The sequence below is a fragment of the Thermothelomyces heterothallicus genome (assembly GCF_042370625.1).
Source record: "Thermothelomyces heterothallicus CBS 202.75 unplaced genomic scaffold P884_scaffold_1, whole genome shotgun sequence".
In the NCBI taxonomy this organism is placed as follows: Eukaryota; Fungi; Ascomycota; class Sordariomycetes; order Sordariales; family Chaetomiaceae; genus Thermothelomyces; species Thermothelomyces heterothallicus.
In genome coordinates this window covers 3,269,099-3,290,717 of record NW_027192562.1, presented here as the reverse complement: position 1 = coordinate 3,290,717, position 21,619 = coordinate 3,269,099, and the positions used below count along the sequence as shown (strand labels likewise).

Below are 21,619 nucleotides of genomic sequence, written 5' to 3'. Positions count from 1 at the left end.
CGTTAAAGAGTGGAAGGAGGTTTGAAGAAGAGGCTTGAAGACAATGGGGTGACATACACAGGTTGGCCTTCAATATGTAATTACCCTATCCGTGGCGACTTGGAGATAGCGCCCCATCCAGAAAGGGGTTCGTCATGATGGAGTCAAATATGAGGGGGTGGCACCAAAGCTATCACACAATTGGCAGATCAAGAATCAATATCGTAAGCAGGAATACCGCTGGTAATTAATGGAAATGTCAAGTTGCAGGATCACGATCTCAAGCTGTTGAAGTGTACGTACTTTGTCAGTGTGATGCTAGCTGTAGTACCTTAGATATAATACCTAATTATTTTGCCCGTCCAGTGGAGTGAAGCAGATCCGCGCCATAGACATAATTATACGGGACTCTGAACTTGGGGCCTATAATTAATGTTCACAGAGGCTGCATCTGGAAGCTCTTGACCTTGACTTCGCCCCCAAGCTCCTTGGTGGCAAAGTTGAAGACTCCGAACCTGTAGCCCGTAAAGTATTGCCAAGTATTGCTCATCGAGAAGGCCGGGCCAAGACGGACAAAGGTCTTCCCGCCGTCCACGCTGTACGAGAAGGTCGTGGTCCTTGCCGTGTTGGTCCCGAACGCGGGCGTGATGTCGGCCTCGATCCGGAGCCAGACATCCTGCGTGCTGCTCAGGGTCGGGCCCGTCTCGGCCACCTTCCCGGTCGAGATGGTCGTCCAGGAGCTCAGAGCCAGCTCAAGGCCGTCGACTACGACGATGGTGGCCTCGTCCCCTTGCTTCCACACGCCGATATACGCCGCCGTGTCCCGGAACAGCACGGCCCCGGCCCGGTCGCCGTCGCGCATCCCGCTGACGTCCAGCCGGAACGTACCGCTCGACTTGGGGCCCCTGATCCTCCGCGTGAGCGTGTTCCTGGCCGCGAACAGGTCCTCCGTCACCGTCGCCGCCTGCAGCACCAGCCCGCCCTCGTCCCCCCCGCCCGCGAGCGCGAAGCGGGCCGGGTCCGGGTTGTGGTTCCACTCCCAGTGGTGGCTCAGCCGGCCGCCCCTGAACTCGTCCAGCTCCCAGCCGTCGTCCGGCACCGTCTTGCCCGTATCCACGGGGACCGGGTAGCTGGCGCCCCAGCCGCCCTGCGCGTCCGTCACCACCTCGGGCCACCCGTCGTCCGTCCAGCGCAGCGGCGCGACCACGGGGATGCGGCCCCCCGGGTACGCGTCCATGAAGGCGACGTAGTACCAGCTGCGGCCGTCCGGGGTGTCGACCATGCCGCCCTGGTGGGCGAAGCCGGCGTTGGAGAGGGGGCCGTTGATGCGCGACACGAGCTCGCGCTGCTCGTACGGGCCGAAGGGCCCGGACGTCGACCGGAGCACCCACTCGGCGTCGGCCGGGCGCGTCACCAGGATGTAGTAGGCGTCGCCGACCTTGTACATGCGCGAGCCCTCGATGGTGGTGCCGGCCGGCGGGGTGTAGACGACCCGGGAGGAGACCTCGGTGAGCCCGTCGTCGGACAGCTCGGCGACCTCGATCTTGGGGTTGCCGTACGCGATGTACATCTTGTCGTCGTCGTCGATCAACAGGCCGCTGTCGTAGTAGCACCGGTCGATGGGCGGGTGCGGCTCCCAGACCCAGTCGGCGGGGTCCACCTCGCCGTCCCTGTCGCCCGCGCGCGTGCCGGAGCTGGTCCAGATGTACGTCTTGCCGAACTCGACGCAGCCGTACCAGTAGAACTTGTCGTTGGAGGGCCGGTACCGCAGCGTCGACGCCCAGATGCCCTTGACGTAGCCGGCCGGCGTGCCGCCCGTGAGGTTGTAGCGGTCCCCAAAGTTGAGCGTCGGGACCGAGTGGGTGACGGGGGTCCAGTTCACCAGGTCGTACGACTTGAGCACCGGAGCCCCTGGGGAGTAGGCGAACGTCGAGGAGGAGTAGTAGAAGGTCGACCCGACCCGGAACACGTCCAGGTCCGGGTAGTCCTCCCAGAGCACCGGGTTGTTGAATTCCGCCGCGCGAGCCTGAGAAGCCGTGTTTCTTACGGCGGCGGATGTGGCACTGCCGCTCAACAGTGCAAGGAGGGGTATGAGATCGTTTAGGCGCCCCATCATAACCGAGACCGCGGAGGCCTTGTTCGCATCAGTTGTGTGTATGCTGGAAACGAGCGGTGCAGTCCAACAGGATGCCACTGAGCACGACGAGTGTAGGTAAATACGTTTTTCTCTCTCCAGAGCTTCAATGCTTCACAAGGCAAGCATCGAGACTGAACTTATTGCAAATTGCCCTGACCCAAGAGACTGCGGAGTGAGCTTTCTTTCCACTATATACATACCCATCCCCTCATCGACCCCGATCAGAGTGCCTCGTTAACGGCCGGCCTTCGGCGTGATCCTTGAATAGCCGACCTTGTTCTTCTTCTGACTACTTCATTGGCGCAATTATTTGTGAGGAATGGTAGCTAAGACGGTAGTTGCAGATCCAAACGATTTCTATGTTACATTGGCACCTCGCACCAAGCGCGCCAATGGTAATTTATCGTGGGCTTCCTCCCGGTTGAATAGTTTGGTCGACAATTCCCACGCCCTAGCATAGGGCTCCCAGGCACTGCCTATACTCGGGCTTGCCAAGCAGCGTCGAGGGACCGAGAATCCATGCCGGGAATTTTCATCATTCGCGCGCAAAGACGCATCGTTTAGGTACATGGCCTGGGTGGTATTAATTATTACTAGGTCCCTAACACCGAAAGCGCCGACGAAGCAACACCTGTCAATAATATGGTTTCTGTTCTCATGCTGTCAGCAGTTTTGCTCGAATCATCTGTGACAACCGTGTTTAATATTACTGGCGCTGAGCTCATCTACCGAAATTTACAGTAATTAATATTTCTAGGAAGTAATAATTATGCCTACCTACTATGTGGCTCTTAAAGTTGGAAGACAGGAGCATTCGAGCTTTAGAACGACCTTGCTCCCTTTAATTCGACTACCAGGAAGTTTACGGTGCAGCTGAGGCGAGAGGTAGAGAACCCGAAGAATCCCGTCGCATCCCTTTACATCCCTTTACGAAATTCCTCACCGTCTCCGCACAATTGAAGGCGACTGAGGCCAGGCCATGTTACGTGAGATCAATACAAGAATGGAAGTTTAAACACAATTGAGTTTGCTACCAGACCGAATTCTAGCACGTGCAAGCATGATCACACTCTCATGGGGTTATAATTAAAGAGCAGAGCGCAGCAAACCGTTTCTAGACAGGTTTACGTCTTCTCGTTGGAAGAGAAAAAGATCTGCTGCTGAGAGTGCACTAAAGCCTAGAGTACCAGTTAAGGCCGTATCCCTTGAACACAATTTCAAATAGTAGGGTCACAGGGGAACCGTGGAATATTTATTTGTGTAATGCAAACTCCTCCTCGTCCAAAACCACTCCATCCAGGAGTACCAGGGGATGGACAAAATGTCAGCAAACCTCATCTGTCCACCCACGAGCCACGGCTCATCACCATTGCCCGCTTGAGACTTCTGTGACTCTGGGTTGCGTTCTAACACACCGGAAACGCTGTAGAGCTCACCCAGATAGCGCTCCAATGCGCTTGGCACCTTCTCGTGGTGACACATCTCGAACCACATGGCTTGGCCGAAGTAAGCGCCCTGGGTCGTGGTCTAACAGTATGTACATAAGCCGCTTGATGTCGTAGGCCTCGAGTTAGTTACTGGAAGGGAAAAGATTGGTCTGCAATTGGTGTCGTAGCGCTTGGTCCGGTCCTCAATGATGGCGCCCCACACCGAGAGGGTTAATTAGGGCCGAATTGGGGTCGCGGATGGCTGGTACCCGGCCGTTGGAACTTGCAGAGAGGTACTAGGGTTTCTTGACGTCTTTGAATTTGAGGAGTCGTGTTCACTAATAGGGGCAATCCCAGTTCATCGGGAATTATGGCGACCCTGGGCGAGTTGGGACCCCTTCTGCCCCGGGACCAAGATGGGTTCTATACCGTATCCGACCCAGACACCATGATATATTTTCCATGCGTTCTTCTCAGTCGGCATGGGCTAATTACCACTGCTAGGTCAGGTTGAGACTGTCTTAGAATGAGTAGTCAAGTGCCCTTTGACGTTCAACAACTCAGACATCACAGGGACTTCTTTGTCTTGGCAAAGACTGGTCTCTTGACAAGGCTTCGAAAATCACAAAATGAATATTTAACATGGTAGTTACCTCACATTGTTGTAGACTTGTAAAGGACTTCTTCAATTGCTACACTGTGGTCGATGGGGTTCGAATATAAACTCAAAGAGATCTCTAAGTCGAATTTGCTAGCCAATAACAAGGCCTGTTGCATTAATTATCCAACAGACGAGTACGATTGTATGACCGCGCTTTACTTAATCGATGACGAGACAAGATGTGGGAATGATAATATGTGGGCAAACCCCATCGCGATCTTTCGTGGAACCCCTTGGTAATGATCCTGACCCAACTCAATCATATGCGCATTATTAATTATAAGCCCTACCATCTCCCGTCCCCGAGACCGGGCTACTACATGCAATGTTCATCCTCTACACCTTCTATTGGTGGCCATCCCATGGTCGGGACCAAGCATGAGGATCTCAATTCTCTGTCTTTCGAGTGAGCTTTGCTGATATATATTGTTTTCATCGGCCTAGGTCCTTGGTATACTGGCGGGACGAGAGATCATGAAGACAGCCAATGCACTGCATTCCTTGGAACAAGAAATCGGGGAGAACAAAGAGCATTCTAGTCTCGGAAAGAGCCCATTCCACCAGCAGCTTTCATGACGCTAACCGGGCGGTAATTACCCTCTCCCTTCCTTACCCTAAGCTTCAGGACAATGAGTATGCCTGCTGATTTTTTTTTTTTTTTCGCTAGGCACGCATGTCCGGATAAACCCGCTTTATTCGTCTCCGTTGCTCAGCACGTATTCAACATGCTTGTCAAAGCCGACTTCTCGGCAGAAGTGACGCTGAGCCCGTAGGAATATTTCACTGTGACCCAGCTCTTCGCGTACGTGCAGTAGAAAGAAGTCAAGGGCGGCTTCCAGGAATCCGGGGACTTGTCACCCTTTCCTTGGTTCCTGCCGCAAACGTCAGCTTGAAAACGGTTTTCACATGAGTCACGCTAAAGGGAATTCTCGAATCAACAGTCACATCATCTGGAGCCCAGAAGCTCTCTCGAGATAGATGCAGAGAAGCGAGGGGGTAACACGCAAGGGATACTCACACATTGTCCGTAACGGCCCAGAGCTGAGGCAGATCTATGTCGTTTGCAAATTGCGTTCTCTTGGCAGTGGACCAAGTGTTCGCCCCTGACTGTTGGAGCGGGTTAGTATGTTCCACTGGTGGGACCGCCAATGTTGTGATGGAGGGGTTGGGGAGGGGTTTCTCTTACGATCCAGGCGTTCTTCAACGGCACCATGTGGTCGATATCGACGTCGGAGGCTGCCGTCCAGGTAGCTCCGTCGTACGGGGAAACCCAGGTCCCTGACTGGGCGGCGCAGCTACTGTCGGTCACCACGTTGGTGCCATCTCGCTTCAAGACGTACTCCCTGATGTCCGGGTGATGTCAGTCGTTCGCCGAAACAAAACAGTAAGGTAGGTTATCAGGGAGTCGCGAGCGCATACCTGGTGTTGCAGGCACCGCTGACCGTCTCCCAGTGGGGGAACAGGTCGCGGCTGTAGTTGCCGTCGTCGTACGCAGCCTTGACGGTCAGGGCGGCCAGCTGACTCTTTGCTGTCGAAGCCGAAGGGATGCCGGGCTGCATTTACATGTGAGATGGCGTGCGCGACGTTGGCTAGTATTGAGTAGAGTAGTTGTAACACACTTACTGGAGTAGGGACTGGCATGGGGACGGCCAATGCCATCCCCAGAAGGGAACTGAGAACAAACGACTTCATTTTCGCGCCACCCGGTGCTGATGACTACGAGGTTTGGTAGCTGGTTGTGTGGCCGCTCCCGACGAGACGGCGGCGGGCTCAGGGGCACGAGTTGACGATGATAAATAAGAATCCAGGTACCTCCTACCTCCGGTCCCGAGGGTAAGGCGTATGCATGGATGTATGCACACAAGCATGGGGCGTGCACGCGATGCAGCGCAGAACTCCGACATTCCGCGATGAACCTACCCCATATGGAAGGCAGTTAAGGACCTGTTTCAACAACCATACCCGATCCGAGAACGTAGATCTTGGTATGTATGTTCACAACCCACCCGCAATCCACGTCCCGTCCATGCGGGCCCGGCAGCCGGCGTACACTAATGCCGGCACGATGTCACTGGCACCGGGGCAACTCCCATGACTGAATCTAGGTTCCAGTTAAGTCGAGAGATGCGGTCACGCCGCGATAGTGTGTTTGTCTGGGGTGGGAGGGCTCTGGGAAGTAGGAAGGGTCGCCCTTCAGGGGTACTCCATACAGGCCTCTGAAACGCCTTGGAGCTTCCACGTGCGACGGACAACCCCGCAGGTCAGTGGCCGGCACCATCGTCAACCTTCCTGATCGGGATCTCCCGAGCGGGAGCTACGGCTGGCCGGCCAATCAATTCGGCGGAGCGGCACAACGTGTGTCGCTAATCATTACCGGATGCCGTTGTCATGGCCGCCAAGGCTACTGATAAAAGAATAGAATAGCACTAATTAACTGGTAGCACAACTGAGCCCCTCATCAAAGGCGCGCTTGTCAGATTACGATACCGAGCCGTGACTAGATGTCCGATGGCTGGGTTACTCAACACCACAGGACCTAAGTTGGTAGATGATACATTGTGTAAGTAGATAGGTAGGTAGGTAGGTATGGATGACCACCTAAAGGTGTCTTACCTAGGCAGGTAATTAAGTCCCTAGGTAGATCGGGTATGTAATTAAGGTATGGACGGAGAAGCCTCAACATCTAAGTGCATCCAATTCTCGCCGAAGAGACGGATCATATCGTGAAGGCCGTCTTTTGTGTCGCCGTCATAGTCTGACCGAATTCGGGTATTGGCCCGAAAAGAAGAGGAGAAAAACAGTATTAATTAAGAAGAAATACAGCAGGAGGGAGAAAAGGCCGGGAGAGAAGGAAACGCGCAATGCGCGAATCAGTCCAGCCCCCTTTTTTCCTTCTAATTATTGAAGGCGCTAACTACCTGACTATGGGACACCATGCTCTTCGCTACCCGACTTCTTATCGGCTGCGCCGACCTGCGCAGAGCCCGGCGCCCCGTCTCCGCCCTCTTTCTGCCCTTCCGCCGAAGGTGACTCGGCGGCTGGCTTTTTCGAGAAAGGGTTGATGCTTGTCGGCACCGCCATGCTCGCCATGGTCGGGAGGGTGGGCACGATGTTGGGGATCGCGGGCGGCATGCTCGGGAAGTTGACGGCGGGCATCGATACCCGGGGCATCTCGACCGTCGGCAGCTTCGAGGGCAGGTATGCGCGGAGGGTGGTGCCCGTCTGCTGGGCGACGCCGAACAAGTACCTGAGGTAGGCCGTCTTCTGGTCGGATTCGTCCTTGCCGTCACCGCCGTCACCGCCGTCACCGCCAGCGTCCTGTGGGAGACCTTTGTCGATGTCGTCGGGCAGAGGAACAAGCGAGGCCGCGGCGGCAATGTCGATCGGGGATTCGTCGGGGACCTCGTCGTCCACGTCCATGCCCGCGTCCTCCACGGAGTCTTGTCCCGCCGCCGCCATGCGCTCCTCCGCCTTCTCAACACCCTCGTCGTCTACGGCCTTTGCGACAGCTTCCGTCTCGGCCAGCTCAGCGGGCGGCGCCTCCTGGAACCTGGGGTCGTCGTAGATGTCCGTCTCGTCGTTGAACCAATCGATCACCAGCTTGGCGGCGTCGCGGGTCATCCTGTCGTAGTTTTTGTTCTTCTCCTTCCGGAACAGGCCGATGTGTGCGTCGATCTCGTCCTTGGCCCCCTCGACGACGTGCCTCGCGAAGAGCGCCGCCTCGGGCGCGTCCCTGCCGGAGGGAACCGCGCAGAAGGTCCTCTCGGGCACAAAGTAGCCGCCGCTCCAGTAGCCGTTCTCTCCGAGCGACGCGTACACGTCGCGGACCCCGACCCCCCTCAGCGCGGCCAGCCGGTGCAGCCGCCGGCCCAGCTCGTTGGGCTTGAGCAGCGCGCCGACAAAGGCGAAGTGGTCCGCCAGCCAGGAGAAGCTCCGGCCGACGTTGCCGCGGTTGACGTAGGCGAGCCCCTGGCCGAGCGCGTCGACCGAGTGGCGGTACCCGCGGACGACGTCGCGGCGGTTCAGGTTCCGCACGGCGTGCGCTCCCTCGACGATCTCCCTGCGGTGCACAAAGGCGGCTACGCCCCCGGCGGCGATGATGCCCACGGCCCCCGTGCGCACGGCGACCAGCTGCCATGCCTTCCAGGCCGGGCTGGCCGTCGTGGTGGTGGTGGTGGTGGTGGCGTGGCTGAGGGCGCGTCTGGAGGCGAGGCGCGAGAGCGCGGCGGGCGTGGCGGCCGACAGGGCCGTCATGACGTTGAAGACGTTGCTGACTTTCTGGTAGTGCGAGAAGGCGCCGTAGACGAACATGGACCGGGCCAGGCCGTTGAAGGGCGTGTCGAAGGCGAGGATGCCCTGGATGAGCGGGAAGAGGGGGCGGTCCGGAGACTCGTTCTGGCGGTGCCCGTCGAGGATGCCGAAGAGACAGTCGGTCGCGACGAAGCCGCTGGGGAGATATGTGAGCAACGTTGGATGAAGGGGACCTTATCTCACCCTCTCAAGGTCTCTCGCGAATAATTAGTCTCGGGTGGGTTGGGGGTGGCTCACCCCATTGAATGTGCAACCAGCACGACCCCTACTTCCCGGTCGTTGGGAGGCCAGGGGTTATCCAGATGGGCCTTGCGCAACTCCATGACGCGCTCCTTGAGCCTGGCCTTGAGGGTCAGAGTTCCGATGGGATCAACCAGGGGGCGAGGGACTGATAAATTATGAATAAACCAAGGCGGCCTCTCTTACCACTCGCAAAACGCAGCGGCGCTTTGCGCGAGCTCCCCGCGGGTCTCATACTTGGGATAGACGACCGACTCCACCATGTGGTCAGGCAGGTTGTTGGCGACGGTGTCCCTGAGATGCGTCGGGAAATCACCGAAAGTGAAGTCGGTCCCCTGCGAATTGATGCATCCCGTTATCGTTAGCGGGGGAGATGCGACGACTTCCTGAACGGAGGGGAGCGCCGCATGGTAATTACCTTGAAGCCGTGGATAAACACGAGTAGCAGTATTCGCTTCATTGTGGTGCTGTGGTGATCGTCTTGCGTACAAGTGAAAATTAATAAGGTAAATTAATTATGTACGTGTACCCGCACAATGTGGTGCACAACAATAATTAATATTCGAGAGTTTCCAGGCTTCAACAAGTCTCGAACTTGCGGGAGCAACCATATTTCTCTACAAATGATGGCAAGTCGCTCATGTGGCGTTTCCCCAGTCTTACAAGCTACACTCGGATGCTCGGGGCGTCATTGTGTACGTCATGGCAAGTTGTGAACTCGACGCCGACCAATCGGCGGTTGGCGTCACTTCCAGCTGGGCTGCGTCGAGAAAAAGGGTGTTCAGTCCAGAAGGTATTTAATTAGCATCAAGCTGACCGAGCGGGCCTTGGTCGGCAGCCTCTTAATACACGGGTTAATTAGGTAATTAATATTAATAATTAATATTTGTATTTCTTTCGTTTTTGCGGGCCACTAATCTTTTAGGGCCTGAAAATCAGAAGCCATGCTGTGAATTGTTTTCATTTTTTTTCTTGTTTCTTTCCGAGAAGTGACCATGATGATTCGAGGATGAGTTCAATGGATCCTGCTTTTGGAGTACCTAGGTACCTAATCAAGGTATTTTACTTAATTAGCTAATAATGGCGGCTCCAGACTTACATGTTTAACGGTCTAAGATTCAGTCATGCTGCCTCAGTCGACGGACAAAGAACAAGCTGAAAATATTCCAGTTTCAAAACAGTCCCCGAGAGTCTCAGAGCTTTGTCCTTATTTCGAGGTAACTATAACAATCCATACATGGTTGGAGGTGCTGACGGTTATTCCCGTTGGGTTGTTACTTCCGGTACCACATTCTCGTGATCTTGGTCCGGCGCATCTTCCTCTGCAACTGAAAGATTCCGTACAGCAACGCGTCGGGGGTGGGCGGGCAACCGGGAACGTAAATGTCGACGGGTATAATCCGATCGACTCCTCGGACGACCGAGTAGCTGTAGTGGTAGTACCCGCCGCCGTTCGCACAGGACCCCATGCTGATAACCCATTTGGGGTCTGGCATCTGGTCGTAGCACAGTCGGACGGCTGGCGCCATCTTGTTGGTTACGGTGCCGGCCACAATCATGACGTCGGCCTGTCGAGGGCTGGCGCGGAAGATGATGCCTTGGCGGTCGTTATCATAACGGGGCATGGACACGTGCATCATCTCAACGCCGCAGCACGCCAGTCCAAACGTTAGCGGCCACAACGAACCCTGCCTGGCCCAGTTGACCAGAGCATCCACCGTTGTCCTGGTCGAGACGTGGGTAAGTCAGCACTGGGGCCCAAGAACAAGGAGAGATTCAGTTATTGTTCGGCTTACTTACAACACATATTCGGCAACGGCAGTTGGCTTACTTTCTGTGGACAAGGAGGTTGTTGGACGGGAAGAAAGGGGAGCACGAGGGCGGCAAGATTCTGATGCTGATTCGCCGGCCGTGCTGTGTCCCCTGACTCCGGATGTTGAAGGGGCAGGAAGCGAGCTTCGTTGACGCAGTATTAATGGTGCTACCGGGACATTCCGAGCAAGTGTATTGATATGTGAACGCATATTGTGGTTTGGTCGTAGTAGCCCGGACAATCAACTCCCAAATGATCGAGGCCGGATGAAAGCTATGGGAATGGACATAGACGAAGAGCAGGAAGGGAGAGGGACAAAGGGGAGGTGGTCCTTATCCTCGCGCATCGAGTTTACGAGAGCCCGAGCCACATTATCCAAAATCGAGAAGGGAAACTCCCGGCCATGTGCGAAGTCGCCGGCATTTACTGTCTTTCTCAAACCATTCTTGGACGGCGGTGACAGTGCGGGTTCAGTCATGAGGTTCACTTACACGGGGCCCGTTCCGTTCCGACCCAGCGCTATTACTTTTCGTACAGGGATGATTCTGCCCAATTAAACGAGGCGCTCCCCATCGGCATTCACCCACTTCTCGGACTCGACCCACCTTCCCACTCAACACTCGACAACCTCATCCCACGAATCGATGGCACTAACCACAAGATTCGCTTGCGGTCTTTGCGGTAGGCAATATCGGCACAAGAGCCATCTGCACAGACATGAAGCAACCCGTTGGTCCCACCCTAAGCAAAGTGGCACTCGCAATGCTACTGCTACTAGTTGCCCCTGATTCAACCGTTATTGCCTCTCAGTCTCTTCTGGGAAGCAAGGGTACCGGTTAGGCACTGCTAACCGTGTGGGCTTTTCAGACTCGGGACCTGGCGACTTTAGATGTCAGTATTGCAACAAAGGCTTTAGAAGAAGGTACGCATCTTGTGGGATATTATTCCATTAATTAATTAGGTTTTCTCGCGCCCTCCCGCTTCTGACCCATGGACGTCAAAACATCTTGGCAGGGACGTCTGGCGCAAACACTACCTAAGCTGTACAAATAACAACAACCGCGATGGGCCTCCTCCAGCAGCCAAGAGGGGGAAAAAGGTCAAGGCATGCGATGCTTGCTTCCGCAGCAAGCTCTCTTGCGACGGGGTCTCACCTTGTACGAGGTGCAAGTCTCGGCACGCCACATGCACATACGCAAGGGTGCAGAACAACAACCGCAGCGCGTCCACAGACCCGTCCCCCAGGGCCACCGACACCAACGGGGCTGGCTCGCCGAGAACTGACGCGCATCACTCGGCACGCCTTACTCCGGTCACCAAGGATGACGAGACTGGGACTCCGATATCGTTTCTCCTCAGTCTGACCAACCCCAGAGCTGAGTCGATGATCGAGGCCTTTCTCGAGGAGCCGAGCCGTGACGACATCCCCAGCATCGAGCTCCAGCCGGACACCAGCATTCCCACCGACCCGGACCCGGACCAGGAGACGCCATCGGCAGACATGTTCTTCCTCCCTTGGGCCCTGGACCAGAACCCTCCGGGGCCCTTCCCCGAGCTCGTGCCCTGGCAAAGCCCCAGCCCGCGCGAGGAGGAAGAAGGCGTCGATCCCGTCCTCCAGCCCACCGTGGCCGCGCTCACGTCCCTGCACGCCGCCCTCGCGGCCACCACCACCAACGGCTCCTCGCGCGGCGACGCCTTCGACCCGGCCCTCGCCGGCCGCGTCTTCACCCGCTCCAACCGGGACATCTTCCTGCCGACCTACTTCCGCTTCACCCACCGTCACTTCCCGCTCATCCACCGCCCCACCTTCGACCCGGCCGTCTCCGCCCCGGCCCTCGTCCTGGCCGTCTTCCTGTGCGGCGCCCTCTACGTCCCGCCGCGCGACTGCGTCCTCGCCGTCCGCGGCTGCTTCCCCCTCGCCGAGGAATACGTCTTCCGGCGGCTGGAGGAGCTGGTCCGGCTGCACGAGCACGAGCACGAGCACGAGCACGGCGAGCGAGGCGCAAAACCCCGCGCGGGGAAGGAGTTGGAGCGGTATGATCCGGAGCGCGAGCGGGAAACGTACGAGACCCTCCAGGCCGCGCTGCTCGTGCACGGCGCGCAGTTCATGATGAACAATCCCGCCGCGAGGAGCACCGCCTGGGCGGCCAGGTGGCCGGCCCTGGTCGGTGCCGTGAGGCGGCTGGGGCTGACGAGCGCGAGGCAGACGCAGTCGCCCGACCTGGAAGCGGGGGAAATCGACTGGGGGAGGTGGGTAAGGGACGAGGTCAGGATCAGGTTCGTGTTCGCCTTTCTTTTTCGTATTTCTATACCCTCCTCTGCTCTCCCCCCCGCCCCGCCCCTCTCTCTTTTCTTTCCTTCTTTCTTTCTTTGCGACCTCTCTTTCTTGTCGTGGTTGATTGCTTTGATGTTCTCGCTGACAGCGCAAAGAATTTCCAATGCGGTCTTCCTCACCGACTGGCAGCAGTGTGGCGTGTTCCATCTGCCGGTGCTTTCGACATTCCACGAGATGACCGCAGACATGCCCTCTCTGCCGAATCTGTGGGAGGCCAAAGACGCTGCCGAGTTTCGAGCCGCCATCGAAGCGAACGGGCGAGGCTGTTGGCGGCGATCCGCATCCCTCCGCGACTGCACCGACGCGCTGGTTGCCGAGTCTTGGTCAGGGGTCAAGGGTTTCCCGCTTAAGAACCTCACGTGTCTCGATCACCTCATTCTCAGTACAGGTAGGCACCCATCCCCTCCATCTCGCATTCTTGGACACTGAGCTCATGGGTGAGGTGGGGTGAGGAAAGCCGTTCATGTCATGATCGGCTCTGCCCGTTTTGTGTCGCTACTCCGGCCTTGTATTCCGGTCCTCCGCCGTGCGATAGACCGGTGGCAAGAGCTGTGGCACGCGACTGTCAGCCAGATTGATGACGAAGAGCTGCGCACTAGCGGCTTCTTTAGGCATTGTGGCGAATACGGCTGGCTCGCTAGGGCTTTGTTGAAAGAGTCGCTAGAGGGGAAGGACAGAGACTCGCCATATTACCGACGAATCGGTCATGCTACACCAAAAGAGCTGCATGATCTGTTGCGTAAACTGAGGGAGGGATGAAAGATTGCGAATTGAAGCTTGGTTATTATTCCCTGCGAAGGCAGTGTCTGGGCCCCCATTGCACTATCATAGACAATCTCCAATCTTACAGAAGAGCAGACAGCTCGCTCTTTGCCAAAGATGTCGGTGATAACTGTCAGGTTCCTATCGTTGGAGAGAGTTGAAGTCGATGGTTTGAAGACGACAATTCAAACGGGTGGAACGAGCTGTACCGCCGGGGAGAGAAAAGGAGTCAAGGAACGAATTAGATGAAAAGGCCCTACTCAATCGCCGATGAAACCGTCTTAGGTTCGTTTAGACGAGTGTATCTTAGGCTCGAGTGTAAGTTAATTTGCTGTAATTATGCTCTGGCCTAGGAGAGGACGGCTTTCAGAGCAGCCCCATTTCCAAGCCCTTTTAGATCTGCGTTGGACAAAGAAGACGACAAGAGAAAAGAAAGAAAAAATAAAGAGAAAGGGGGAAAGTTGGGGGGGGGGGGTTGAGAATGCGGGAATTTTTTGGTGTCAAACAAATGAATGCGACTTTCGTGATCTATATAAGGTACCTATGCACTAATTATATATCTATGCATATCTGGTAAGGTGCTTTGTTTTCTCCTCCATGCATCAGCCCGTTGACTTCTCCCATTTCATACTCATGATTAACCAAATCATCACTTCTGAGCCCCATAATGTAGATAGATACCTCAGTCATCTCTCAAGTCATTAATGATCATTCATCCCGAGTGTAGCTGGAAAACTTCCTCCAATACACTCCGTATCGTAACAACAGGACCGGAATTGGCGCCAGAAGCAGACTAAACCCAGCAAGCGCCGTGAAACCCCACCCGAAACCGAGAGCGTCCACCAGGGGCGCCGTGGTCAAGGGCAAGAAGGTGCTCATAAGACACCTCGTGACAATGATGCCGGTCACGGCGGAGGCGGAGAAGATGCCAAAGGCATCCACCACGTAGTTCATGATGGGGATCATGCCCAGCATGAGCGAGGTACCCATGGTGCACACGCTAAAGAGCAGGAGCAGTAGCGGCAAGCGCAGCTGGGCTGTCCAGCCGTAGGCCGCGACGCTGAGGGGCAGAGCGATGCCGCCGACGATGGCGAGCGGGAGGCGGAATTCCGGCCTGCCGACGCCCTTGTGGGTGGACCGCAAGTAGACATAGATGCGGTCGAGGGTGCGGTTGCAAATGACGACGCTGATCGCCGAGCCGATGGCTGATAGCAATCCCCTGGTCAGCTACCTTGAATTGCCCGAGCTAGAGAACGCTGCCGGGGGGGGGGGGGGGGGGGGGGGGGGGGGGGGGGGGGGGGGGCGCAAGGGCGAGCGAAACTTACAGAAAACGGTGAAGCAGGAACCGACTGCCACGGGCGACAAGTCGTAAAAATCGGTCAGGATATCCGAGAAAGTAGTGCTGTAGATGTAGAAAAACGTAAAGACCACCGAGCTAAACAAGCTCACGGCCATCAGGACCCCGCTGCTGCAGAGCACAATGGCCGGGCGTAGCATGGAATCCCGCAGCTTTCTCCACTCGGAGACGCCATCTCCCTGATCAAACACTGTCTTGAACGTCTTGCCCGAGCCGGCGGCGTGGCGCGCCAGCCTCTTGGCGCGGCGGCGCAGGATGGCGACCTTGTAGGTCTCGCGGAAGCAACTGAGGAAGAGCAGCTCGCAGGCGGACGCGACCGCGACCGTCATCCAGACGACCGCCCTCCAGCCGTACCGATCGGCGACGGCGCTGCCGATCATGGGCCCGAACGCGCCGCCGGCTAGCGGGGCCAGGAACAGCATGCTCATGGCGGCGCCGCGCTCGTCGCTGGCAAACATGTCGCCCACGATGGCCGGGTTCAGCACGTTGACGGCCACGGCCAGCCCGTTGAGCATGCGGGCGAACACAAACTGCGGCACGCTCCCGGCCGTGGCGGCCAAGAGGCCGGCCCCGATGAAGATGAGGTTGGCCGCGTTCATGACCGGGTAGCGGCCGAACATCTCGGACAGCGGGGCGATCAGCAGCGGACCGGCGGCCTCGCCGAGCTCCCAGATGGTAACGAGCAGCACGGTGGCCGACTTGGAGGGGTTGGGCGAGCGGGAGAGGTCCCGGACGATGTCGGAGGCGAGGGGCACGGTGCTGATGCAGGTCATTGTTCTGGATGAGGTGGTTAGCATACAATACCGATGTGGCTAAGCTTGCAAAAGCGTCTTGTTTTTCTTTCTTCTTCTTCTTCTTCTTCTTCTCTTTTTTTTTCTCTTGTTGAAAAGGGGGAGGAAGGGGGAGGGGGGAAGGTGAGTAAGGGGGATGGGATATGGAAACAACAATTGACAAAACAAACAATAATTAATACCTGGTTAAAACAGATCAGGGAAAAGAACGACTTACACCGTGAATGCCATGGAGGCGAGCATGCTTACAACAACCCATTTGAAAGGCGCAGGCCACTCCAGCGGATTCTCGGCATCACCTCTGGGGTCGAAGTCGACGATGATGGTGTCAGCGTTGTTGGCGGCGCCATCTTGTTGACGCGCATCCTGTTGCGGAACGACGGGATTTGTGTAGACCTGGTGCCCCTCGTTTGTAACACTTCGCAAGAGCGGCTGCGTGTCGTCTATTCCGACCGTCATCCTTTTTTTCCCCTTTGCCCTTTTCTCTTTTTCTCTTCCTCCTGGCCGGTTGGCTGCTCCACGTCCCTCGAGAAGAACAAGCCCCCTGGGATGGAAATGAAGTGAGTCCCAAGGTGGGTTCAGCTGTCACCCGGGTTGTAGAAGATTTTGTACCACTCCACTCCGGGCCGGGTGGGCAGGCCAAGGTTCCCCCGCCATGGACCCGCTGTGCTGTTCTGCAAGGTTCGGTGCTCGGGGCGCCTTTCGCTTCTTTCCGGAGCTGACATGAACAAGGGTCCACGGTAACCTCAAGCCCTGTGGAGGATTGTGGATTGGGCACTCTCCTCATGGTTCTCTGCAAGAGTGACAGAACATCGCTTGAAGAAAGCTGCAAGATAGCGTGCTGCAGTCTTATTCTGCATCCTCTTCAATCTGGTCCGTCCAACGGGGAGCTTGGAAAACCATGGCCTGGACTGTCCGATCTGGTGTGATTAGCACGGGAAATTCTGTGCTCGGGCAAGATACCCCACTCAATGCAGCCGTCTTCCGGAGCATTTGCACGCCGAGCCCTTTTTTTATTCTTGTTCGACAACATGCCGCGCGCCCTTGAGCCCTTGCGCCCTTGGGATAACATTGGTGCTTGGCGTGGCAAAAGTTCTATGTTTTTGCGATGGCGGCATTGTGATATGAATTAATTAGGCTTCGCTTCACACACAATCTAACCTCTTCACATATCATCAGTTCTATAGGTGAGGCTCAGTTCCGGCTGAAGAGATGCGTTGTCACGTCCCTGTTATTACTATAGTGAGGTTAAACTGAGAGCAAGACATTCGTTGTGTGTATGTGCTTGAGTACTACATACATGCACAAAAAAAATCGGGGTCGACGGTCGTCCAACAAGCAGGGTGCAGGGTTGCCAACCCGAGCCCTCCACTAGTCGTGGCGCCCGGATTGCAGGCTTGGCAAGCTAGAACCAGGCCGGCTGGCGGGGCAATTGTTCGCCATGTCCACCCCTGGTCAGAGCCAATACACTACGGATTACTCCGTAGGCCGTCAGGCGAATTGAAGAGCCACCAATAATACTTCCACCTAATTACCTCAGGTAATAGGTATGGTATTGTCCTCCTCAACAGGGCAAGCCGTCACTTTTTGAGCACAGGATCTTGAAACTTGATCAAGAAGCAGATCACAAATTGAGCTGAACCAGTGCGCCGTGACCATGGCGGAGGGTCGAGCTTTTTGCAGTCTCCATAGGCCCCCGCAACCTACCAAGTCAACAGTTGACGGCAGTGAGCTGAGAACGGATATATAATTATTCGAGCTGCCGTTCTCAGCTCTGACCTTCTCCATGTCAGCGGTTGTTGCTTCTCTTCTTGTTTGCAGCGCAGTCAAGATCTTCATCAGCTAATTAATAGTATAAGGTATGGACTGATTGGGCATCAAAGCGCTCAGAGTGAGGCCAGCTTCAATTCGGCTCGACATCCATCGGCTTCCATCCTACCAACCAAGAACAGGGCTAATGATGGAAATCATATCGATCAGAATCCAGGGTTAACCATCGCTGTTTACTGATATCGAGAGCATAATTCAAGTAGGTACCTGTTTAGGGACCCAACCCAGGTGGTAAATTCAGGTATCTTAGAAGCTCTTCAATCAGCTCAGCCAACAACCCAACGATCGTACGAGTAAGGGGGCGGCAGGGCAGTGCAACTCGAACCTGTATTCGCCTGGTCGCGTTTATCTTACAATTTGAGAATGCCGCTATTTGGGGGCTGGATAATATAATGGATTAATGGCGACGCGGTGGCGCGGCGGGGTAGGGCGCTCAAGAATAATAACCGTTGATAAGTGGTCTGGCCTCCGAGGAGAAGGCCCTAATACCGCCCGCCCTAGTTAACAGTAGACCAGTCATTGATTGCCCAACACGGTACGGTCTTGCCTTTGTTTGTCTCTAGCACGTCAACCTTCCGTCGCAGAACCGCTCAAATTCTCAGCCTTCTAAGTTTGGTCATTGACTCATTCGAGTTCCAGAGAAAGCGCGACTTCTTTCCGTTGCAGTTCTTCAACTTGAGCTACACCACACCGCCAACCCCCTCCCCCCCCCCCCCCCCAAAAAAAAAAAAAAATCAAAAAAAAAATCATGGCTTCGTCCGTTTTCCACCAGACTCGCCCTCCCAGTCCGCCGGTACCGCTTCCTTGCGTCCCGGGCCCCAAACTAGCCCCCTTTACCCGCAATGCTTACGCTGATATTGAGTTCATCGAGTTTCTCGGTCGCGAGAACGACGTGGACTCTCTGGTCTGGAAGGTCAAAATCAACAAAGCTGGGCCCTTTGCCCTGAAGTTGGTACGTGTGAATGCGCAACACACCGGTTCGGTCCCGGTCCGGTCAAATCGGACTCTAACTCTGACTCGGAGTCTTCTCCCTAATTAGTTTTACTTCTGGCACTGGAACTTTCTCCGCAAGAACCAGGGCGGTGATCTCACGAGGCCGCTCGCCAGCCCGCAGCTCTATGTCGACTACTATGACCCGTTCAACTGTGAGTGCCGTGCCTATGGCCGACTCAAGGAGGAAAAGCGCGAAGATCTGGCCGTCAGGGCCCTCGGCTATCTCCTTCTCACCCCTCAGCAGGAAATCGACTTGGCCCGGAGGGTCATGGGACGGTCCACGCCGCCCCCCTCGGCCGACGCCGCCACTCTGGATGGCGACAATTTCTGGGGGCGGCACGAGCAGCATCGCGGATTGCCCGTCCGGGCCATCGTCAAGGACCTCGTCGCCAGCAAGGCTCCCGACCCCGCGCAGGCCGCGGGCCTGTGGGTGGATCTGCAAGCCCTCCACTCGCTGGGCATATTCGTGAAGGACACGCACGGCGGCAACTACCTAAATGGGAAGCTCGCCGACTTCAGCCGCTCGTGGACCATGTACCACCCGGCCTTGGACCAAATCGGCTCCCGCAAACTAAGAAGCCTGATGCTGGACGAGCTGCAGCAACTGCTGGACTATTATTACGACGGGGCGGACGATTCGACAGTCATCCCTCAAGACCTTGAGGCTTTCTGTTCGGGATACCTTGACCGGTATAGGAATTTTCCGAAGGCGTACAACTGGCTCAAATGGGAGAAGAACGCCGACGCGGCAAAGGCGTACGTGGAACAAGGGCTGTTTGAGAGGGGAGCTCACTGACATCCAGGCGCTGCCGCGGACATTTTGTAATACAAGATTATCTAGAGGATATCGGGAGCATAATTAGCGGCTGGACATTTATTCATCGTGGAGTTTACGTGGAACCCTTGTACGCATCCTGGACAAAATGACCATACACCTGAAACCTGACAGAGCAAGTCACCAGCAGGGAGGACATCCTCGACGGGGCGCGCCCTCCCTTTAAGAGTTGACTCCACGGCCGAGGAGGTTCAAGGAGACGAGTATTTTCAGGTTAAGGAGATTCTGGATTCACGACGACGAGGAAGGCGGGTGGAGTACCTGATCAAGTGGGAAGAGTATGGGCACGAGTATAGTTGGGAACTTAATGGTCTTAGGTCACTGCTTATCGAAGGCACTCTTTCGATAGTCCCGCTAAGTGGGTTTAAACCACTTATTAATTAAGTGCTCTACCCTCTAGGTAGGCTGCCGTGAAAAGAACCCTATCGGGCTTGCCGCCGAACTCGTCTATATAGAACTTGAAGTAGGTCCCAAGTTACATTAAGAAGCCTTAATATAGTAAAGCCGAGCCTCAACCCGGGCTTGCTGTCACTCTTCCCTCGAACCCCAGAACAAGCCATCCAACGCCCTCAAATCGACCCACCCCAGGGGGCCTCCCTTCTCTTCTCCAACAACTTCCACAGCTCCTCCCTTGACCCTCCCTCTTCCCCGACGACCCCTCCCGCCTCCGACCCCAGACTCACCCCGGCGGTCCCGAGCTCGACAGCCCCGGCGACGAACGCCACTGCGAGGTTGCCCAAGTCACCGCCTCGGCGGCGCTCCGGCTCCCCGGCGGCTGCCGGAACTCGACGGTGCCGTCGATCCCGCGGTGGTCTGCCTCCTCGCCCGCGCCCCGCGGCGGCGCCAGTAGCCCGGTAAAGTCCCACTTGTGCATCTTGCCGCGCACAAAGTGTGCCTTCTTGCGGCGCACGACCCCGTACCGCGACTCCCGCGACACCAGGTTCATCGTCTCCACGAGCGGGCGGCGCGCGTCGGCCGGCCCGTCCTCCTCCACCCGCTCCCCTTCCTCTCTTTCCCTTCCCTTTCCCCCTTTACGTCCAGGAGAAGGGAAGGGGCAGCAAGGTGGGCGGCCGCCGCCGCGTCCACTTTGGCCAGGCACTCGGCCAGCGTCAGCCCGGCAAGGCGAGGGTTGTTTGCGTGGCGGTTGGACTGCGCCCAGTAGGAGTGAGGCCCGCTGCGCTCCGGGGGCATCAGGGCGTCGAGGGCGGCTTCGAAGTAGAGGGCCGCCTTGGCGAGGGCAGCCAGCTCTTGCGGAGAGAGGATCGGGCGGCGCGAGACGTGAACGTGGGAGGAGCAGCGTCGACTCTTGATGGGCGTGGAGATGGTGTTGAACGACTGCGAAGATCTTGTAGAGCTGGGCGGCGAGGATAGGAAGGGAGGTTGCGACGTGGATCGGGGAAACCAGCTCGACGCCGTACTGATCTGTACCGGTCAGAGGCGGGAAGCTACTGTCATCAAGCGACGCTGAGAGGTAGCGAGGCACCACCGGGCAAAACCAACAGGGATTTCTGCCGTCTAGGTCTTGAACTGTCACCTCCCGGACAATGGACCATTCTGCGTAACCGTGGTTATCGTGAACATGATTACGAATCCCGGCAGCCTTCAGCCGTTTGCTGAGGTCCTGTACAAGGGCCTCCCATGTTCCGTGTTTCTTACTCGGGCTTTCGAGAAGGAGCTCGATCTCGATGCGGAAGCAGAAGGTATGCTGGTTGGCCAGGTTCATGTTACGAATACCATTGGAGTTTGAAGGTTTGACGGCAAGTGGATAATTAACACACCGGGATAACAGAGCCCCAAGCTCCGGCTCTTAGTCCACCACGACCCTTCATACTTCGCACGCTCCACATCGTCGTTATATAGCAACATGGCTCCTTCATCTGGTACTGATTGCCTAGCTAGGTAAGGTGTCTATCTACCTTTTTGATCAGTCCATGTGTCAGCTTGAATATCAAGACGATAGTTCTGAGCGGCCTCCGTCAGAGCGTCACCCCAGTCCACGAGGGGCCATGAACGTCAGGAGCTCAATCATCCAAAGACGAGACCCCAACTCTTTTTCCAGGTAGGGACCCCTTACGTTCTACATTCTCCCAGACGTTTGAAATCAGTGGCGGAGGAGTTGCCGTTGATGATACTCCGGTGTGGTGGGAG

The 21,619-nt window shown here is 56.3% G+C and overlaps 8 protein-coding genes across 8 annotated transcripts; 2 read left to right on the top strand and 6 right to left on the bottom strand.

Annotated features, from left to right (window-relative positions):
* Nucleotides 1–215: 215 nt before the first annotated feature.
* Nucleotides 216–2,255, bottom strand: P884DRAFT_254305 (glycoside hydrolase family 43 protein). The gene has a single exon (XM_069440883.1). It carries the CDS (start codon nucleotides 2,093–2,095, stop codon nucleotides 416–418), a length of 1,680 nt encoding a protein of 559 aa, XP_069302268.1. The 5' UTR covers nucleotides 2,096–2,255; the 3' UTR covers nucleotides 216–415.
* A 2,658-nt stretch (nucleotides 2,256–4,913) lies between these two features.
* Nucleotides 4,914–5,763, bottom strand: P884DRAFT_189783 (uncharacterized protein; the record flags this gene model as incomplete). Its single annotated transcript, XM_069437463.1, has 4 exons — nucleotides 4,914–5,076; nucleotides 5,223–5,311; nucleotides 5,391–5,547; nucleotides 5,624–5,763. 4 exons carry the CDS (start codon nucleotides 5,761–5,763, stop codon nucleotides 4,914–4,916), a joined length of 549 nt encoding a protein of 182 aa, XP_069302267.1.
* Nucleotides 5,764–7,085: 1,322 nt separating this feature from the next.
* On the bottom strand, nucleotides 7,086–9,258 carry P884DRAFT_289168 (uncharacterized protein). Its single transcript, XM_069443983.1, has 4 exons — nucleotides 9,174–9,258; nucleotides 8,942–9,090; nucleotides 8,753–8,854; nucleotides 7,086–8,651 (listed from the first exon to the last, which is right to left on the bottom strand). The coding sequence occupies exons 1-4, from the start codon at nucleotides 9,213–9,215 to the stop codon at nucleotides 7,127–7,129; spliced, it is 1,818 nt and encodes a 605-aa protein (XP_069302266.1). The 5' UTR covers nucleotides 9,216–9,258; the 3' UTR covers nucleotides 7,086–7,126.
* Nucleotides 9,259–9,726: 468 nt separating this feature from the next.
* P884DRAFT_215949 (uncharacterized protein) lies at nucleotides 9,727–10,957 on the bottom strand. Its single transcript, XM_069439290.1, has 2 exons — nucleotides 10,556–10,957; nucleotides 9,727–10,480 (listed from the first exon to the last, which is right to left on the bottom strand). The coding sequence occupies exons 1-2, from the start codon at nucleotides 10,777–10,779 to the stop codon at nucleotides 10,030–10,032; spliced, it is 675 nt and encodes a 224-aa protein (XP_069302265.1). The 5' UTR covers nucleotides 10,780–10,957; the 3' UTR covers nucleotides 9,727–10,029.
* A 995-nt stretch (nucleotides 10,958–11,952) lies between these two features.
* On the top strand, nucleotides 11,953–13,662 carry P884DRAFT_188481 (uncharacterized protein; the record flags this gene model as incomplete). The annotated part of the gene is made up of 3 exons (XM_069437365.1): nucleotides 11,953–12,845; nucleotides 12,999–13,291; nucleotides 13,361–13,662. The coding sequence occupies 3 exons, from the start codon at nucleotides 11,953–11,955 to the stop codon at nucleotides 13,660–13,662; spliced, it is 1,488 nt and encodes a 495-aa protein (XP_069302264.1).
* Nucleotides 13,663–14,179: 517 nt separating this feature from the next.
* P884DRAFT_235538 (major facilitator superfamily domain-containing protein) lies at nucleotides 14,180–16,670 on the bottom strand. Its single transcript, XM_069439954.1, has 3 exons — nucleotides 16,031–16,670; nucleotides 14,991–15,799; nucleotides 14,180–14,870 (listed from the first exon to the last, which is right to left on the bottom strand). The coding sequence occupies exons 1-3, from the start codon at nucleotides 16,270–16,272 to the stop codon at nucleotides 14,374–14,376; spliced, it is 1,548 nt and encodes a 515-aa protein (XP_069302263.1). The 5' UTR covers nucleotides 16,273–16,670; the 3' UTR covers nucleotides 14,180–14,373.
* Nucleotides 16,671–18,391: 1,721 nt separating this feature from the next.
* P884DRAFT_296325 (kinetochore Sim4 complex subunit FTA2-domain-containing protein) lies at nucleotides 18,392–19,432 on the top strand (the record flags this gene model as incomplete). Its single annotated transcript, XM_069444401.1, has 2 exons — nucleotides 18,392–18,595; nucleotides 18,683–19,432. 2 exons carry the CDS (start codon nucleotides 18,392–18,394, stop codon nucleotides 19,430–19,432), a joined length of 954 nt encoding a protein of 317 aa, XP_069302262.1.
* Nucleotides 19,433–20,150: 718 nt separating this feature from the next.
* Nucleotides 20,151–21,194, bottom strand: P884DRAFT_266453 (uncharacterized protein; the record flags this gene model as incomplete). The annotated part of the gene is made up of 3 exons (XM_069442028.1): nucleotides 20,151–20,477; nucleotides 20,507–20,825; nucleotides 20,890–21,194. The coding sequence occupies 3 exons, from the start codon at nucleotides 21,192–21,194 to the stop codon at nucleotides 20,151–20,153; spliced, it is 951 nt and encodes a 316-aa protein (XP_069302261.1).
* Between the last annotated feature and the right edge of the window lie 425 nt (nucleotides 21,195–21,619).

What these genes read in the sequence shown, in the direction of transcription:
- P884DRAFT_235538 (XM_069439954.1), bottom strand. Translation starts at nt 16,272, where the DNA reads ATGACGGTCGGAATAGACGACACGCAGCCGCTCTTGCGAAGTGTTACA. An exon ending in GCCTCCATGGCATTCACGGT is followed by an intron (nt 15,800 to 16,030) that starts GTAAGTCGTTCT and finishes CACCTCATCCAG; the next exon opens with AACAATGACCTGCATCAGCA. An exon ending in TTCCTGCTTCACCGTTTTCT is followed by an intron (nt 14,871 to 14,990) that starts GTAAGTTTCGCT and finishes GATTGCTATCAG; the next exon opens with CCATCGGCTCGGCGATCAGC.
- P884DRAFT_254305 (XM_069440883.1), bottom strand. Translation starts at nt 2,095, where the DNA reads ATGATGGGGCGCCTAAACGATCTCATACCCCTCCTTGCACTGTTGAGC.
- P884DRAFT_289168 (XM_069443983.1), bottom strand. Translation starts at nt 9,215, where the DNA reads ATGAAGCGAATACTGCTACTCGTGTTTATCCACGGCTTCAAG. An exon ending in TGTTTATCCACGGCTTCAAG is followed by an intron (nt 9,091 to 9,173) that starts GTAATTACCATG and finishes ATCAATTCGCAG; the next exon opens with GGGACCGACTTCACTTTCGG. An exon ending in GCCGCTGCGTTTTGCGAGTG is followed by an intron (nt 8,855 to 8,941) that starts GTAAGAGAGGCC and finishes CCTCAAGGCCAG; the next exon opens with GCTCAAGGAGCGCGTCATGG.
- P884DRAFT_215949 (XM_069439290.1), bottom strand. Translation starts at nt 10,779, where the DNA reads ATGCGTTCACATATCAATACACTTGCTCGGAATGTCCCGGTAGCACCA. An exon ending in GCCGTTGCCGAATATGTGTT is followed by an intron (nt 10,481 to 10,555) that starts GTAAGTAAGCCG and finishes CGTCTCGACCAG; the next exon opens with GACAACGGTGGATGCTCTGG.